This window comes from Chrysochloris asiatica, unplaced genomic scaffold, assembly GCF_000296735.1.
Source record: "Chrysochloris asiatica unplaced genomic scaffold, ChrAsi1.0 scaffold00163, whole genome shotgun sequence".
In the NCBI taxonomy this organism is placed as follows: domain Eukaryota; kingdom Metazoa; phylum Chordata; class Mammalia; order Afrosoricida; family Chrysochloridae; genus Chrysochloris; species Chrysochloris asiatica.
In genome coordinates, this window is record NW_006408681.1 from 5,126,463 (window position 1) to 5,145,523 (window position 19,061).

The 19,061-nt window shown below is 36.1% G+C and overlaps 1 protein-coding gene across 1 annotated transcript in view; it reads right to left on the reverse strand.

The window, feature by feature from the left end:
- NAALAD2 (N-acetylated alpha-linked acidic dipeptidase 2) overlaps positions 1 to 19,061 on the reverse strand; it is a 59,084-nt gene that overhangs the window by 6,470 nt on the left and 33,553 nt on the right. The window contains exons 9-18 of the mRNA XM_006871209.1: positions 18,459 to 18,544; positions 18,054 to 18,176; positions 17,868 to 17,950; positions 13,993 to 14,056; positions 12,963 to 13,030; positions 10,272 to 10,363; positions 8,256 to 8,346; positions 5,933 to 6,197; positions 1,824 to 1,905; positions 753 to 845 (exon numbers count right to left, since the gene is read on the reverse strand). Coding sequence (XP_006871271.1) covers positions 753 to 845; positions 1,824 to 1,905; positions 5,933 to 6,197; positions 8,256 to 8,346; positions 10,272 to 10,363; positions 12,963 to 13,030; positions 13,993 to 14,056; positions 17,868 to 17,950; positions 18,054 to 18,176; positions 18,459 to 18,544 — 1,047 coding nt within the window. The remainder of the gene's footprint in view (positions 1 to 752; positions 846 to 1,823; positions 1,906 to 5,932; positions 6,198 to 8,255; positions 8,347 to 10,271; positions 10,364 to 12,962; positions 13,031 to 13,992; positions 14,057 to 17,867; positions 17,951 to 18,053; positions 18,177 to 18,458; positions 18,545 to 19,061) is intronic.

Below are 19,061 nucleotides of genomic sequence, written 5' to 3' on the forward strand. Positions count from 1 at the left end.
GCTATGAGTTGGGACTGACTTGATGGCACCTAACAACAACAACAACAAAGGCTAACCCTAGGACTTGGTTTACTGTTAGGGTCATAGTTAGAACTTGAGTTAGCATTAGGGGTAAGGGTTGGCTTGGACTAGGAGTAAGGTTTGGTCTAGGTTTTAGGGTTAAAGTTAGGTTTATTTTTTATTTTTTATTGACACCTACTTGGTTTCCTTTTTACTAAGAAGTTCAATAGCTACATTAAGTAGCTACATTAAGGAGTTCTTGTAGCAGTGGTTACGAATCAGGCTACGAACCTCAAGGTCAGCTGTTCGAAGCTACCAGCTGTTCCGCAGGAAAAAGATGAGGCTTTCTGCTCCGGTAAAGATTTACAGCCTCGAAAACCCTGTATAGAGTCACCATGAGTCTGAACCAACTCCAGGGCACATTACAACAACACGGCTATATTATTCCCTCTTTTTAATTTATGGGTTGTTTTTCTGTTGCAACTATATCTCTGGATCTCTAATTTCAGTTTCATAGGCTTGTTTTTCTTTGAATATTTCCATATCTGGGTTCAGTCTAGGTAATACTGTCATGTAATTTAGTCTCAAGTTGTGTTGTCTGCTGTTGGTTCTCTGTCCAAAGAATGCCCAAACTGCAAGGTTGGTGGTTCAAACCCACCAGACACTCTTGGAAACCCCATACAAGGTCTCTCTGAGTCAAAACCACCTGGACTGCACTTAACAACAACTAAAGTTACCTGTTGTTTCCTTACCTATAAAAAGGCCTCTCTGGCAATCCAAGGGGATCGATGAATGCTCTTTCCAGAAGCATCAATTGATCATTCATGATTCTCACTGCAACAGGACTGAGAACAAAAACATAATTATAACTGAGCACAGAACCAAGTTTTAAATAATATTAAATATGAATAGTCTTGGGAAAATAAACCTCTAAAATTAATAGATTTTTTAAAATGCATGTTAACACGGTGTTTTGTGTGGTAAGTTAAGGGTAATAACAGGGTCATCTTCCAGATATTTGTAATATATAAAGACTTGTTGGGAAATTGGTTTTTTGTTTTTGTTTTTGTTTTCATAACCATAGATCAGAACTGCAAAGCACTTCATTCTTTAAAAAAAAATAATAATAATTTTAGGAAGCTAGCCAGGACACCTGGAAAGGTAGACAGTGTGGGTTCAAGTTTTTCTTAATAAGCCTTTAGTTTTACTGTGAAAGAAAGAATAAGAATAAAGGTTGAACAACAAGCAATGAATTAAGGTTTTAGGTGTCTGCAAGAAGTGCCCTGGACAGTTGTAGACAGTGGGCAAGTCTTGTTTCCCACTCAGAACCATCAAATTTTCTTTCTGAGGACTTTACTCTATCTAAGGGAGAGAGCAGTCTCACAAAATGAATGATAAAGCTTTGTTGTGGTATGATTATTGGTGGGAAAGTTTATTCTGATTATATGTGAAAAAAATAAATGTGACACCAACTATACTGTGGAACAATATATGTCTGTTACACAGTGCTTTTAATCTGAATCTAAATTTGTACCTATTTTCAACTGAAATGTGGCAAGAAGTTAAATGAAATAATTGGGGGGTATCAAAGCTGGGGCAGTTCTAGTCTGTCTTAAAGCATAACTATGAGCCAGAATCGACTCGATGGCAGTGATTTTGCTTGTTTTAGTAAGGTAGACTCTTCCGAGCAAGTTCCAAAGTAATGCTGAAACTGCTAGTTAGCAAACCACAATTTATCAGGGATTTAAAGCTGAATTTATAGGAGTCAAAGAGTTATTTTCAGTAGCCTGCTTTTCAAATCAGTAGAGACATCTGAAACTTACTTATTAAGATCAACTTGTGTGAGTCTTCTATGAAAATCTGAAGCAGCCCCTGAGAAGTTTCTGACCGCAGAAAATAAAGAATCTTCACAAAAGAGGAAAGAAGAAAATAAATTAGTAGGTGGAGGTAAACTTTCCTACAAAATTGCTAAACATGTTCTTAAGGAAATTTCAGAAGTCCAGGACATAAATAATTATTTCAATCCATAATCTACCAGTAATCCAGCATTCATTCATTTATTAATTCATTCACATTTTATTTGGACAGCTATCTGTATGCTAGATAATAGATACAGCTATAAATAAGCTAACATTGTTTTAACGATTACAATGCCAGTCCTTGCTTACATCATATCTTTTTGTATTCCTCTGTTAAAAAAATTTTCAGAAAAGTTATCTTACCTGGCACTAAAGGAAGACTTTCTATTTTGAAGGAAAGGAGAGACGGGATGAAGATTTGTGGAGCACACAAGATAGAATTAATATTATAGAAGAGACAGCAATATGTTTAATGTTTATAGGTATAATGAATAGTGCAGATCCAGAGTTAGAAAATCAAAAGGGAAAAACACACTCAGCACTTCTCAAGCTGAAAAAACTTAAGATAGGATACAAATTGAATTGTTTAACAAATTGATGCAGTACTACTGGTGGTGCTCACTTGTCTAAGCCAAGAAACTTGGAAATTAGTTCTCTGGACAACCAATTTCTATTAAGTCACATTTGTGCCCACTCCAAAGAAAGGTAACTCAATGGAATGCGGAAATCATCAAACAATATCATTAATATCACATGCAAATAAAGTGTTACTGAAGACAATTCCAAAACGGTTGCACCAGTACATCGATAGGAAGGTGCCAGAAATTCACACCCGATTCAGAAGACTATGGAATAAGAAATATCATTGCTGATGTCAGATGGATCTTGGCTGAATGCAAAGAATGCCAGAAAGATGTTTATTTGTGCTTTATTGACTATGCAAAGGTATTTGACTGTTTGGATCATAAAAAACTATGGATAACAATGTGAATAATTAGTATTCCAGACATTTACTTGAGCTCATTAGGAACCTGTATGTTGTTCTCACAGAACAAAAGGATACTGAATGGTTTAAAATCAGGGAAGGTATGCGCCACAGCTGTATTCTTTCCCCATACTTATTCAATCTGTATGCTTGAGCAAATCATCCAAGAAGCTGAATTATATGAAGAAGAATGTAGTATCAAGATTGGTGGCACGCTCATCATCTGCGATATACAGATGACAACCTTGCTTGCTGGAAGTGAAACAGATGAAGAAGGAAAAAAAATACAACTTCAGTATGAATTGCCCCTCAGTGTAAAGAAAACTAAAATCCTCACAACTGGACCAATACATAAAATCATGGGAAATAGAGAAGAGATTAAAGTTGTCTAAGACTTCATTTTACTTGAATCCACAATCAGTGCTCATGGAAGCAGCATTCAAGAAATCAAACGACATATTGCATTAGGCTCTTGTGCAAAAGATCTCTTAAAAGAGTCGAAGAGCCAAGACATCAGTTTGAGGACTAAGGTATGCCTGACCAAAGCCATCATATTTTCAATCACCTCATTTCCATGTGACCAAACCAATCTGTGTTGGAAGAAGTACAGCCAAAACACTCTTTGGAAGCCAGGATGGCCAGACTTCATCTCTCAAATTTTGGACATATTGTCAGAAGGGACCCTGGAAAAGGTTATGTTTGGTAAAGTGAATGGTCAAAGAAAAAGAGGAAGACCCCCAACTAGATGGATTGGCACAGTGGCAGCAGCCATGGGTTCAAACATAACATTTGTGAGGTGGGCGCAGGACTGGGCAGTGCTTGGTTCAATTGTGCATCAAGTCTCTATGAGTGGATACCAACTTGATGGCACAAAATAACAACAGCATATGCATGTGAAAGCTGGACAATGAAAATGAAGACCACAGAAGAATCAATGCATTTGAATTATGGTGTGGTGAAGAATATTGTAAGTACCATGCACTGCTGTGGGAAAAGAAAGAAAATGTGTATTGGAAGAAACACAGAATGCCCCTTAGAAGTGAGGATGGTGAGACTTGTCTCTTGTAATTTAGACATGTTATCAGGAAGGACCGATTCCTGTAGAAGTGAAGTAAAGTGGAGGGTAATTGAAAAAGAAGACGACCCCAAACAAGATAGATTGACACCATGGCAGCGACAATGGGTTCAGACATATCAAAGATTGTGAGAATGGTGTATGACCAGACAGTGTTTCATACTGTTGTGCATAGGATTGCTATGAGTCAGAACTAGCTAGAGGGGATCTAACAATTTTGAAAGGCATTAACAACATGTCAGTATGTGAAGAACGGTATTAACAACTCAGACCAGTTGTCTAACAAGATAAGCTTTTGGAGGAATTAGCATTGTATAGAGAAAGCCCTTCCACTGTAAAGTGTGGTTCCTGTCTCCTGGCTGGACAGTTATACACATTGATAAACAATAATTCACCAAAAGGAAATTGAGGCATTTAGCAAGACACTGACTGAACACTGGATAACCACAGAACTATGAATATCTATTAGGATGTAGTCTCTGTTTACTTGTCCAGTTTCGCCTGCCTTAATATTTCCCACCATTACAGAGATAACCCAATAATATTGTAAGGACCTAACTGATTTTACCTACCTAGAGACTGCTTGACTAAACTCTAGTGAGGCTCAGAAAAGCATTTTAAATAGACAAGGCCTCAGTTTTTAGTTCCCTCCAGAGACAAGGTCAATCTCCATTCTGTACATTAGCCTGAACACGTCCTCCTGTTCCAGGAACGTGCTAAATCAGCTCATGTTGCCTTAGAATATCCTTTCACCCCTAGCAACAGTGAGAACTAGATAAGAAATAGACAGGACCCAAGGCCAGATGCCAGATGTTTTCCTTTACCCTAGCCTAAGAACAAAGACCACCAGTCCTGACCTATTAAACTCTAACATCTCATACTTTGCCAATTGTTAACCAATCAGAAATTGTATCTATGGTACTGCACAATTATGCCCCTAAAACCTTATAAAAACTGGCTTGTACTGTAAAGGGGGGGTCGCCTTTGTCTCTGCTTTTGTGAGTGAAGGTGGACCCCAGCGCGTTGGCAAATAAACCTCTTGCTGTTGCATCGAACTCGAGTCCTGGTAATCTTTTTGGGGTCTCCTACTGGATAGGGCCATCTGGGGCCAACAATATTACACAATTTCCTAAATCTTTGTTGCTTTGTTTCTATTTCTAGACCTTAATCCTTACTGCTCTTCATATCGTTCTAAAGGTTAATACACTTTCTGTAATAATATTCAGAAAATCATTACTGGCCACTCAATTCCCATTGTGTCTCATTGTATCTCTATTAACAACTTGTCTTCTGCATTTGGTCTTCCCTTCCCCACATGAGATTTTAAACTCTCTGAGGCCAATGACTGTCTGGTACATCCTAGTATATCCCAAGATATAACACAGTGCTTGATATACAGTAGTTACACATGCACATTTGATACTTTTGCTGTACTAAGGGCATACACCCCTGAATAATAAAAAGAGAATGGTTCCAACAAAAACAACAATAATACATAACATTTATTGAGCAATAAATGCCTGTTACAGTGCTGTAGGATCAGCACTGGACTTTAAACTACAAGGTCGGCAGTTCAAACCCACCAGCTGCTCCTCGGAAACTCTATACAGGGTCACAATGAGTCAGAACCGACTCAATAGCACTTAAAAACAGCACAACACCATTGATTCTATATATGAAATAACTGAATCCCTACAAAAAATCTTTGAAGCATATTATATTCTTTTTACTATTTTACTAATAAGAATGCTGACACAGAGATAAAATAACTTTTCAGTAGCATAGTGGAACTAGGATTTGAACTAGGGAAACTGCTGATAGACCCAATGCTTAAAACTACTGAACTAAATTATATGCCACCCCTACTTTATAGGAGATACACAGTGGTGAATAGCAACCACTAATCTACCAATTATAAAGAAAAGATTGTTATAACTGTAAAAAAATACAAACAAAATAACACCAAGTAGACTGTGTAAAAGATTATAAAATATCTGCTCATCCATTTCTTACCAAATGATATCCTCTGGTCTCTCGATTGTTGGTCATGTTTCATGGATAAATTGTAGATACTCATTGCATAGTTTTCCAAAGCTTTTGCATAGTCTTGAATGTTGAAAGGAATGATTTTAGAGTCTGCAAGCTCATACACCAGTGCTCCTCGTAATTGTGCCACAGAAAGCTGTTTTTTGAATGTAGGGTCATAAAAATCCTCTACTAATTCAAACGTCTCATAAATTGTGTGGTACACTGGATAGCTACTGTATTTGTCTGTTTTCTTTTTTTTTTTTAATGCAAAGGGTGGGTAGGAAACAAAACAAAGCAAACATTAGATATTTAAGTGATAATATTTAGCTTACTAACTATGAGTACCTGGTGTGGTACAGTGGGACAATGCACTGGACCGCAAGGTCAGCGGTTCAAATTTACCAGCCTCTCCTCAAAAACCCTATTCAGGGTCACTACAAGTTGAAACGGACTCGAGGGCACTTAACAAAAAAAATAAGTATAGAAAAAAATGCAGCCATATGAAATTCTGCCTTCTATCATAATGAAAGAAAAAAATAAAAGTTAAAATCAAATTAACGAAAACACTACACTGTTAGCTGATTTGAAATTTTATCATCATTCATTTTATAATTTATGTAATTCATGTAATACTCTGTTCATTCAAAGTAATGTTTGCTGAGCATTTAAATTTCCCTTTATTATACTTCTGATAACTAGAATTTAAAATACATTTTCAAATTATACACCAGCACAGTGCAAAATAATCTATAAGTTGATTGGACACTTAAATAGCTACATAGTTGAAAGAATATGCCTTTAGGCACCATTACAAAATTATCATTTTCTTTATGTTGTTTTGGTTATGTACCATCGAGCTGGTTCTGACTCATAGTGACCCTGTATACCGTTTCCAAGCAGTCACTGGTGGGTTTGAACCACCGATCTTTTGGCTAGCAGTCTAGTGCACAACCTACAGTGCCACACCGGAACTACAAAGATAATAAGAGTGATAGTTTTATAACAGAGTAGCAGATGGACGAAAAACTAAAAGTAGGAATGGCAGAATTAAGAACTCAAAAAATACATTTGTATAGGCTCTTCCTTTCATTTAGTAATTTATGTTCATAAAGTTAGTCCATTTAATTATAAAATAAAAGTTAAATGACATTTTGCAATATGCTGCTTGAAAAGGCAGAAAAAAATGTCATGAATGGTATGGATTGCTGTGGCACTGTAGGATAAGTACTGTACAGCTAACCAAAAGATCAGTGGTTCAAACCCACTAGTCGCCCCTCGGAAATGATATACAGGGTCGCTGTGAACCAGAACTGACTCAACAGCGCTTCCCAACAACAATTTATTGTCTTTAATATAACTAAAAGCACTGCCTTGTCTCAATCCCTTCCCTTCTATTCAATTTTCTACTTCTGATTTTCAGTGGTCTTAAAAATGAGGCAGTGCTGTTGAGATTGATGACAATATAAAAGTGAATATGCCTTGACGACATTTTAAAGTATATCTTTTGTATGTTAGGTGCAATGGTCATTATTATACAGATTTCACATATTCGTTTAATTATTCTGAAGCTGGTTTTTCTAACTTCTTTGCTCTTAGTTGTATTCTGGATAGTTAAATATCCAAGTGATACATATTGCAGTTAAGCAAGATGGTGTATAGCAATTAAAGTATAAGAATTAAAATCAGTGACAAATCTCTCAGTTTATTAATAATCTTGAATAATACTAGATATTGGCTATTCTTCAGTTTGGGATATGACATAATTTCTAACATAGACAATATGTTAGGTATATCAAAGTACTTTCATGTCATTGAGATACATGCCTGACAATGAAATCAGAAAAGAGATCCAAGCTTTATTGTAAGAGAAACTTGTTTAAATTCCCTAGACAGAAGTAAACATATGAAGGGGCATTATTGATTAAAAAAAAAAAAAAAAAAATCTTAGCTCAATGTTTCCTTTAATTCAAGTTTTTTTTTTTTTTTTTAACTGCATATTTTCCTCAGGAAAAACACAGCCATTTACAATGCTTTAGGAAAAGGGTGTGAGCTACTAGATACTGATAACCAGCGATATTCCTGGAAATACTGTATGAACTATCACATCACTGAATAAAGCTCTAGTGAAATTTTCACAAAGCAACACAAAGTGCTTCCTAGCCCATCTACAAAGGGATGCAGTCTGTTGCCATAACTGGAACTCTTCCCAAGCCACCTGGTACCTGGTGCCACACAACTCAATGATAGAGTTCCTTATCAAAGGAGCATGGATGAAATGCTATATATTAGAAATTCTAATACAGCTTACCCTATTCTTAGTATAACGGATTCTGCCTGAAGCAATTCCAAGTCTCTGAAAATAAGCTTCAAAATCACTCCCAGATCCCAACTTGTTGATTCTAGATTCATAACATAAATAGATGGATACATTTAAAATTAATATATACATGCATACACAAAAAATAAGCTTAAATACATAAACGAAATATAGTTAAATAGATGGAATAAAGAAGCCTGTCCTAAGAATATCAAGGAACTGTACAGCACGTATGTAAGAATTAGAAAAAGGTATACCTCCCTTAATACTTTTCCTGTCATCTATAGGAAAAAGCGTGATAAATATTATAAATCTGCATTGACTACAACCAGAGTCAAGTAGTACCACCCAAGATGACAGGATAGTCTCATCCATATTTCTAATATTAATGTAATTTGTTTAGAGGAGAAAATGATAAATAAGATATTTATCTTTGCTCTCAGAGAACGCATAGTATAGTAAACAAAAATTGCTACGAAGAAGTCCATATTTAAGATCATGAAGTATCTAAATGTGCCTTATTTCGTTTCAGGAATAAATCTAATTTTGATTTTTTTTTTTGCAAATAATTAATGAACAGTAATCACATATATGGAGTCCTGGTGTAGTGCTGCAGGATAAGGAGATGGATCCCAAGGTCAGCTTGAACTGCAAGGTTGGTGGTTCAAACCAGTGGCTCCTCAGAAACCCTATACAGGGTCGCTATGGGTCAGAACTGATTTGACAGCACTTAATAACAACAACATACACAAATATACATGCATGTTGTTAAGTGCTGTCAAGTTGGTTCCTACTCATAGCGATCCTGTATAGGGTTTCCGAGGAGCATCTGGTGGATCTGAAGTGCCACCCTTGCAGTCAGCAGTTCAGTGCTCATCCTACAGCACCACATCAGGACTCCATACACATTGCATACATACAATAAAGTGATATTGAATATTTTTATGATATAATGTTAAGTCATTAAAGCCAAATATAAAACCATACATGCCTGACAAATAGTGATTTATTTCAAAATACTAGATTTGTTTTAGAGATTCAGATCTTGGATGTCTTTAATTTTTTTTTTTTTTCTATGCTACTATAATTTTAAATGAAGTCCTAGTGTGGTGCTCTTCGATAAGCACTGGATTGCTGACACAAGGCCAGCAGTTCAAACCTAGCAGCTGCTTCTTGGAAACCCTGTTGTTGTTGTTAAGTGCCGTCGAGTCGGTGCCGACCCATAGCGACCCTGTACAGGGTTTCCGAGGCTGTAAATCTTTACGGGAGCAGAACGCCTCATCTTTCTCCCACAGAGCAGCTGGTAGTTTCGAACTGCTGACCTTAAGGTTCACAGCCCGATTCGTAACCACTACGCTACGGCATTGTATAATAAGCACTGGATTACTAACTGCAGGGTCACAGGTTCACACCTACCAGCTCTTACTCAGCAACTCCACTTAAACTTTCATAAGACTGATCTAGAATACAAGGATCGAATGAAGTTATAAATGCTATCATTTCCTGCTGATATTAAAAACAGTATTGCAATTGAAATGATATAAGATAAATTCAAGAAAGTTTCTGTAGTATGAATGAGAAGATATAAAAACTTCTTCTATAAATAAAATCTAAATTGATTACAGCTAAAAATAGATAAAATAATAAAAATTATTGATGGTGTGCCTTAATAAATTTAGAAGCAAATAATCTATCATATTTTTTACTAATCTTTTCATACTATTTATTCATGTGTTTAATTCCTGAATGAAATTTTTTATAAAAGTGAAAAATAATGACTGCAAAGTCATCTTGACAAAAAAATATGAAAAACAAGGCTTATCTGTTCTACTACAGGATAAGGTTAAGAGATTTGGCTATGCTGGTTAATCAGCAAGACAAAGGGTGGACACAGGTCTCCAATCAAATTGTTGATGAGACATCAGAGAATTGCATGTCTGAAAAACCAAGGGACAAGCAGGAATTCAAAATCAGTCTGATAGATAAAGGATACACAAAGTAATATACCTAGGAACATTTTCATTTTCAGGTGAAGGATCCTTTTTCAACCAGCTTTCATAAAGAGACTGACTTTCTAAACCTTCATCAGGGCTGGAAATCTGGAAAGAAATCACGTATTGGAAGTTAAGGGCATAAGCAATGAAATTTATGCTGATCTAAAACCATATTATATTAGTTGCAATCAACTTCTACCTCTATATGTAAGCCATGTTCATTTTCAGAAGAAATGTCTATTTGCAAATAGCAAGAAAAAATCTCACCCACATTTTTTATTCATTTGTGATCTCTCCTTGATGGTAATTTTGGCATGTGTCTAAGATGTAATTTCCGCCTTATTTTGGCAAATTTTAATAGAGCTTCAAATTTGTACCCAACATCACCACTTTAATGTTTCCCAGCTTAGATTACTTTTAGTGAAAAATCATTGGGAGAAAACTCATTGTCCATGTAAATGTGAATAAAGGGTGGGAGATTGAGGTCTGGCAATGAAAGTGGAAATGACATTTAAGAGCAGCTAATAATGAGTCCTAGAGTCCTGGTGTGGCACTGTGGGTTAATGCGGCATACTGCAAAGCCGTTTGAACTACAAGGTCGGTGGTTCAGGCTCACCAGTTGCTCCTTGGAAACCCTATACAGGGTCGCTGTGAGTCGGAACTGACTCGACAGCACTTAACAACAACAATAATGGAGTTCTAATGGTGTGGCGATATAGGATCAGCACTGGACTGCAGATCACAGGGTTGGCAGTTCAAACTCACCAGCTGCTCCTTGGAAAACCTATACAGGGTCGCTATGAGATGGAACCTACTCAATGACACTTAACAACAAGTGTGGTACTGTAGGAAAAGTTCCTGGCCACAAGGTTGGTTTGAACCACAAGGTCACTATGGATTGTAACTGACTTGATAGCACTTAACAACAGCAGCAATGTGGACCGCTAACTGAAAAGTCTGTGGTTCAAACTCACCAGCAGCTCCTTGGAAACCCTACATAAAGTTGCTATGAGTCAGATCTAACTCGATGGCACTTCACAACAACAACAATAAAGGTATCAGGTATTGACAATTATTTTAAGCACTTGCCCTACTTTGATCTGATTCATCTGTGCCATATGTACAAAAGTACTGTGCTTATTGGGACAGAAGCCCTCACATTGAAGATAACAGTGGTAAAATTTTCCATTTCTATTAGGATGGCAGGGCTGGTAAGTGACCACTTGCTTTATATCTGAGACTGGCTGGGATGTAGTAATTTCACCATCACATAGCAGGTCCTCAGCTTGGAATCTGCCTCTGCACTGCATATGGCAGTACACTGCAGCTGCAGGGATTGTCTAGGCTGCTTTTCCTACCTGCTTGGACTGAATTCCCTAACAAATTCTCTTGCTTTTCTAGTAATACACAATCTGTCTAGAACAATCCAGACTGTGTGCCTTTGGCTATATATCCCAGTTTGAACTTAAGTGCCTCAGCTATATGCATTGTTAGAGTTGCTTTATATATTTTAAGTTTGTCTCATTTCTGATAATCCTATTGGCTCCTTCTTGCTCTATTAGACAGCCACTCTTCTCTCTAAGCTCAGCCCTGCTCTCTATTTCTACTCTACTTTCATGTCCCCAGGATGTTTTGACAATTTGTGTCAAACTACACTAGGGATGGATAGAATTAAAGTTTATAAATGAGTAAAACAAACTTCCTTTGTCTATTTATGCATTGGTAACCCCCTCCCTTTGTATAAAGATATATAAGCCTAAACCTCTCCCTTAAAAGAACAAAGAAAACAAACCTCCCGTCATAAAGTTGATTCTGACTCATAACAACCCTACAGAATAGAGTAGAACTACCTCATAGTTTTCAAGGCTGAAATTTTCACAGAAGCCAACTGCTACATTTTTCTCCCAAAGAGCAGAATGGTGAGTTTGAACTGCTGGCCTTCCAATTATCGGCTGAGTGCTTTAACCTATGCGCCACCAGGGATTTTCTCCCTTAAATACCCCAAATTCTTATCTTTCACATCAAAGCAGTAGCTATTACTCTATGACAGCACAATGCAAGTACTTGAACACATTTCCTGAGAAGTATTCCCCTAATGGAGTCCTGGTGTGACATTGCAGGATAAGCAGTGAACTATCTGCAAGGTCAGCTGTTCAAATCCACCAGATACTCTTCGGAAACCCTATGCAGGGTCGCTATGAGCTGGAACTGACTCAATAGCAACTTAACAACAAGTCTCCAAAGATCTAGATTGTAAAGTACTTGGATTCAGTGACCTTATCCGATTTATCATTGTTGCTGCTAGATTTTATTGTATACTATCTGACACATAGTAAGTACTTAAAAAATATTTATTGAATGAATGAGTGAGTAGCCAGAGGAATCTTTCAACCCAAGACTTCTCAGTTCCAGCTTAGCATTCTTTCTGCTATACCAGAATGCCTCTCCCAGATGAAAATTATATACTCTACACATTACAATTATGTACAATAAGTATTATTGAAACCAAAAAATTGGCAATTATTTCTTCATAATTATATCACATTAAGTAAATAACACAGTAAAGATTTTGTTCTGACTTGCTACTTATGTAAATCTGGTATATTCTGTTACCAGCTTAAACGTAAGTACCACTAATTAAGGGGGAAAAGTATTCGTCATTTACTAATTCAAAAAGCCTATTAAGACAAATCCACTTATGTACCTCTTTAGCCAGTTTATAAACCAGTTGGTAAAGAAGGGGTGTACAATCAACTCTGAGAGTATAATTGCCTGAAAAAATAAATGCAAAAACAAAGAACATTATGTCATACTGTGTTTAATTCTAACTGTATTTTCTAATTATAAACAAGTTGTAATATAGACTTTGAATCTTTGGCATCCTTCCCAGGAAATAAAACAGGAACTATGAATAGTTCTTCCAGAAGGGACGAGGCTACAGCCCCAACTTTAGCTAGAAGAAGGTGTAAGTAGACACTGGCTGTTAGGGCAGCAGCTCCACAACCATCGTTAGGACTCATCCTCATGGCAGCTGTTGTCTCTTAGGGGGACACTGGCAAAGCTTATCATTCATTCATTAAATTCAACAGTAAGTACATATCAAGATACTAGACTCGAACATGCCAGTAGCCAGTATGTTTATGTATGCTCTGGCATTTATGTAGAGATCATTAAAGTGCAATAAAAGCCGAGACACAAAAGTTCCAATGTCAGGTGATAGAGGAAGTTAGATAAAATTTGCTCCAGTACATATAAGAAATATTTCCCACAGAACTAAGACCTTTAAAAAATTATTTTAATATCGTCATAGGAAATATATAATTTATAGTAAGAGTTTTAAGTAATAATCCAACATGGGCAAATCCAAAATGGGTAAATGCTAAATATACTAAAGCAATAAGGAGCAATGCTATTGTCACTAAATGTCATCAAGTTGATTCCAAATGATAGCAACCCTAATAGGGTTTCTGAGGAACAGTTGGTGAGTTTGAACAGCCAACTTTATAGTTCAAACTGACCTTGCAGTCCAGTGCTTATCCTACAGTGCCACAAGAAAACTCAGTAGCTTAGTTAAAAATCATACAAGAGTCCACTGACATCTCTGTGGTAAAATGGAAAATGAAAAGTACTAGTGAAGTATCTCATACCAACAAGATAATCTAAGAGAGTTCACATGTTGGAATGTATAAGCTTAAATGATATATTATGTAAAAACAATCTGAAATAAAACTTACCTTCTATAGATGAATCTGAGTTGATATAAGCAACACTTCTCTCCTGGAGTGTTTTTACGTTTTCCTATAGTGCAAATAAAGTTGATACTTTATTCACAGTATTTACATTTGTAGAAACATAAACCAACCAAACAAATTAATTTAGTGGAAAAGTGGTATATGAATGCCTTTATTAATGTAATATACGCTCATGACATCAGTTTATGAGAAAATGCTGACTAACTGGTTGGTTGAGAACATTAATGTAGTCAAAGCAAAAAAAAGAAAACATTATAATGTAACTCTTTATTACAATAACAGGATGCCCCTAGAGAAGCAATTTTTTTCAAAGTCACATCCTCTGCATCAGAATATAAAGATGTGAGAATCCCAAATTCTGGGGTCCCAACCCAATCTACTGAATCAGTATTGCTGAAAGGAAGGTCAGAACATTCATATTTTATAACACAATTCTGTTGATTCTTAAGACATAAAAGTTACATACTGACATCCACTGAGAGTAGATGTCCAAGTAAATTAATTGTTCATATTAAAAGTGTTGTTGTTGTTGTCAGGTGCCATCGAGTCGGAACCGACTCATAGCAACCCCATGCACAGCAGAACAAAACAATGTCTGATCCTGGGCCAACCTCACTACTGCTGCCACACTTGAGTCCATCAGTGATGCCACCTGGCCAATCCATCTCGTTAGAGGTCTTCTCCTCTTTTTCTCCGACCCTCCACTTACCCAGCATGACATCCTTCTCCAGCAACTGTTCCCTCCAGACAATATGTCCAAAGTATGAGAAACGAAGCTTAGTCATCTTGGCCTCCAAGGAGCACTCTGGCTGCACTTCTTCCAAAACAGATCTATTGGTTCTTTTGGCAGTCCATGGCACTTTCAGTATTCTCCTCCAACACCACAACTCAAAGGCATCAATTCTTCTACGATCTTCCTTATTCACTGTCCAGCTTTCGCATCCATATGAGGTTATTGAAAATACCATGGCTTGGGTCAGGCGCACCTTAGTCCTCAAGCTGACATCTCTGCTCTTCAATACTTCAAAAAGTTCCTGTGCAGCAGATTTGCCCAATGCAATACGTCTTGACTTCTGCTTCCACGAACGTTTATAGTTGATCCAAGAAGAATGAAATCATTGACAACTTCAATCTTTTCTCCATTGATAAGAATGTTGTTTATTGGTCCAGTGGTGAGGATTTTTGTTTTCTTGACATTGAGATGCAATCCATACCAAAGGCTGTGCTCTTTGATCTTCATAAGTAAATGTTTCAAGTCCTCTTCACTTTCAGCAAGCAAGGTTGTATCATCTGCATATTGCAGGTTATTAATGAGTCTTCCTCCAATTCTGACACCACATTTTTCTTCATAGAATCCAGCTTCTCGTATTATTTGCTAAGCATACAGGTTGAATAAGTATGGTGAAAGAACACAACCTTGTCGCACACCTTTCCCAATTTTAAAACATTCAGTGTTCCCATGCTCTGTTCGAACAACTGCTTCTTGGTCCAGGTACAGATTTCTCAGAAGCACAATTAAGTGTTCTGGAATACTCATACTTATCAATGTTGTCCATAGCTTGTCATGATCCACACAATCGAAATCCTTTGCTTAGTCAATAAAGCACCCTTCTGGTATTCTCTGCTTTCAGCCAAGATCCATCGGACATCAGCAATGATATCTCTCGTTCCACAGCCTCTTCTGAATTCGGCTTGAACCTCTGGAAGTTCTCTGTCAATGTATGATTGTAGCTGTTTCTGTATTACCTTTAGCTAAAATTTACTCACTTGAGATATCAAAGAGATTGTCCGATGATTTCCACATTCTGTTGGGTCACCTCTCTTTGGAATGGGCACAAATACTGATCTCTTCCAATCAGTAGGCCAGATAGTTGTCTTCCAAATTTCTTGGCAAAGATGAGTGAGTGCCTCTTGAGCTGCCTCACTTTCTTAAAAGATTTCAATTTTTATTCCATCAATTCCTAGTGCCTTGTTCTTTGCGAATTCTTTCAATGCACTTTGTACTTCCTCCCTGAGTATCATTGGCTCTTGTTCATATTGGTACCTCTTGAAATGGTTGAAGATTAACTATTTCCTTTTGGTACAATGACTCTGTGTATTCCTTCCATCTTTTCTTGATGGAAAGTGAGAAGTAGAAAATTAATCTTTATACATATATTTATAAAGAAAAGAGAGAGAGAGAGAGAGGAAAAAGGACAAAAAAGGAGCGGAGAGCAGGGAACAAAACTAGATGGAGAAAAGGAGGTGCAGATTAAGGTCAAAACAAGACAGTTGCTCTTTTCCTCACGCACGCACATGCATACAGATCCAAGAAACATCAATAATAATGTTGTCACCCATGGAAAGAAACATGCTGAGAGAGTCCTTCACCTCTATTGTAAACCATATACACACTTGTTACTGTATACAAACATGATCTGTGGTTATGAAACAAATGAGGATTCTAATTTATCTCTTTGAAATAGCCCATACAAGCCAGATGATGGTTACACCCACAGCAGATATAGTCAGCTTTCATTACAAGAGATTTGTCATAGAAATAATGAAGTTTTCTATGTTTATTTAAAGAAGGAAAGTATGCTGCTGTATATAATCTAGAATCTGTTAGAAAACTTAAGAGTATTGAAATTATCTACACATTAACCCATATGCATTTATTGGAAAACATGTTTGTTATATTGTATTTTAGATTTCTTTCATCCTTACTTTAAGCTAATAAAATGATAGAAACAGACAAATATATTTATATCCATGTATTCACAAGAAATTGCATATTTCCAAAGGTGAGTGATCTTAATTAATAAAATTGGATTCATTTAAATAAATAAACCATTTCCAAAAAGCTTATTTATAATATTACTGTAATAATAAGAATTTCCAGTGAACCTGGAATTAAAAAAGGACAGGTGATACCAGGGAAGGAACTGAGTCCATGCTTTTATACCATATTTATTTTATTGATATTATTTTTATTATTTAATATGAGAACATGAACAAAGTGTAAAGCATTAAAACAGCAAATGGCAATATATCTATTGTTTTAAAAGAACTTTATAAAACAAGGATAATAATAAAAGATTGAAGAAGGTAGGAGGAGAGTAAGTGCTTATCTAGTGCACCCATCTTGATAAAAATGTGATGAGCTTAGCTTATATACTAAAGAACTTAGAATTTATTCGACAGAGGCTAAGGGAAGAAAATGAAAGAAGGAGCCTAGGAGAAACACTCAAAGATAAGGTGTTAAGAGCCATGAAATGAAAATCATTCATATTTAATGAACAAAAACAAACCTTTGAAACTATAAAGTAGGTCAATTTACTAAGCTATTCAAAACCAAACCTTTGAAACTGTAAAGTAGGTCAATTTACTAAGCTAATTCAGTCTATAAAATTGCATCTTACATTTAACACTGAAGCACAATTTTTTGTGGGGGGGTATATGGTAAAATATAGTTCTAATGCTACATAGGATCTGTAAATATGAAATTTAAGTCAAAGTATCATTATTTTAATAGAGCATCTTATGTTTTCTTAAATGGAAGACCCCCAAGGAAACTTGAAAAACTTAAAAGTGACTCCAAGGATCTGTATGGGGTTTTAGATAAGTCACATGTCTAAAACAGCTTGCTACTTTTGATTATTTTCTGAGCTTATTTTACTATTGTTCACAGAACAACCAGAAACAAAACTATACTGACAGTAATGATTGTAGCCTACAAATTAAGAGATTATTCTGTTCTGCTAAACTGATGAGAATAAAAACAAATAGATCCACTGGAATCTGTGAACCTCCTGGGATATAAACATGTGGTTCTGGTTGAGTAAGAAAATACCAAGAAGCATCTTTGTCTTACTCACCTCTGCCCATTCTGTAGAACCTAAAAGTCCAAATTCCTCTGCATCCCAACTGGCAAAAATTATAGTTCTTCTAGGTCTCCAGCCTGCAATCATTGTTAACAATACATCAATAAGTATAACTGCCTAAAAATAAAGAATATTAAATAAGTGACTTTTTGTCATCATATACCAAAGAACATTACTTACTCTTCTTACTCATCAGTTTTCCAAAGCTCCGGACAATTTCTTGCAAAACAGCAGCCCCACTGGTTGGGTCAATGCCTCCAAATACCCAGGCATCTCGATGACCCCCCAAAATAACATACCTGTCTGGAAGAGAATGTGTTTAAAAGAACCAAGACTTTGAAAACATTACAGACAGCTATAGTTTATGCTTTAAAAGTAAGCCTCCTCCTCTTGCTTGAGCTTTTTTCCATAGAGAAATCCAAACAATCATGTAGACTCTATTTTTTTTGGAGTAGTACAATTATTATTTTCTTAAAATATAGCAGTTACCTGTAAGTTAGGAAAAAAGTAAATTGTTGACTATAATTTATCTTTCTCTTACTTTTCTAAACTTTACAAAAACAAAATAAAAAGTCGCAGACTCACCTGGTTCCACAGATCCTCTGATAGTTCCAATTACATTATAAATCCTTGTTATTTTATTGGTATTATGAACATGCATTCTAATCTTCCTAGAATTTCAAAGGAAATAAATTATTTCCATGGAGTACTGTATCTAGTAGCTTTCTTCCAACATTTTATAAAGAAAAATTTCAAAAGTACAGAAAAACTGTACAATGAGACAATGAATTTCCCTATATTCACTACCTAAATTCAATAATGGAAGTCCTGATGTGGTGCTGTGGGATAAAGCACTGAACTGCAAGGTCAATTTGAACCACAAGGTTGGTGGTTCAAACGCCCCAGATACTTCCTGGACACCCTATACAGGGTTTCATTGAGTCCAAAACATCTCAAAACACTTAACACACTTAATAACCACAAATTTAATCATTGCTGATAATGCTGATTCATTTGCAAGTAAGCTGAAGACATCATGACACTTTATCCCTAAATACTTGGGTATGTATCTTAAAGTTAAAGTTTAATAGCTGCATGTCTATTATTTCTTATTCCTCTTCTCTCACAGCTATGTTGATATTTAAAATTCAAAATATTCTATTAGCAAAGATCCTACTAGTCTTTTTT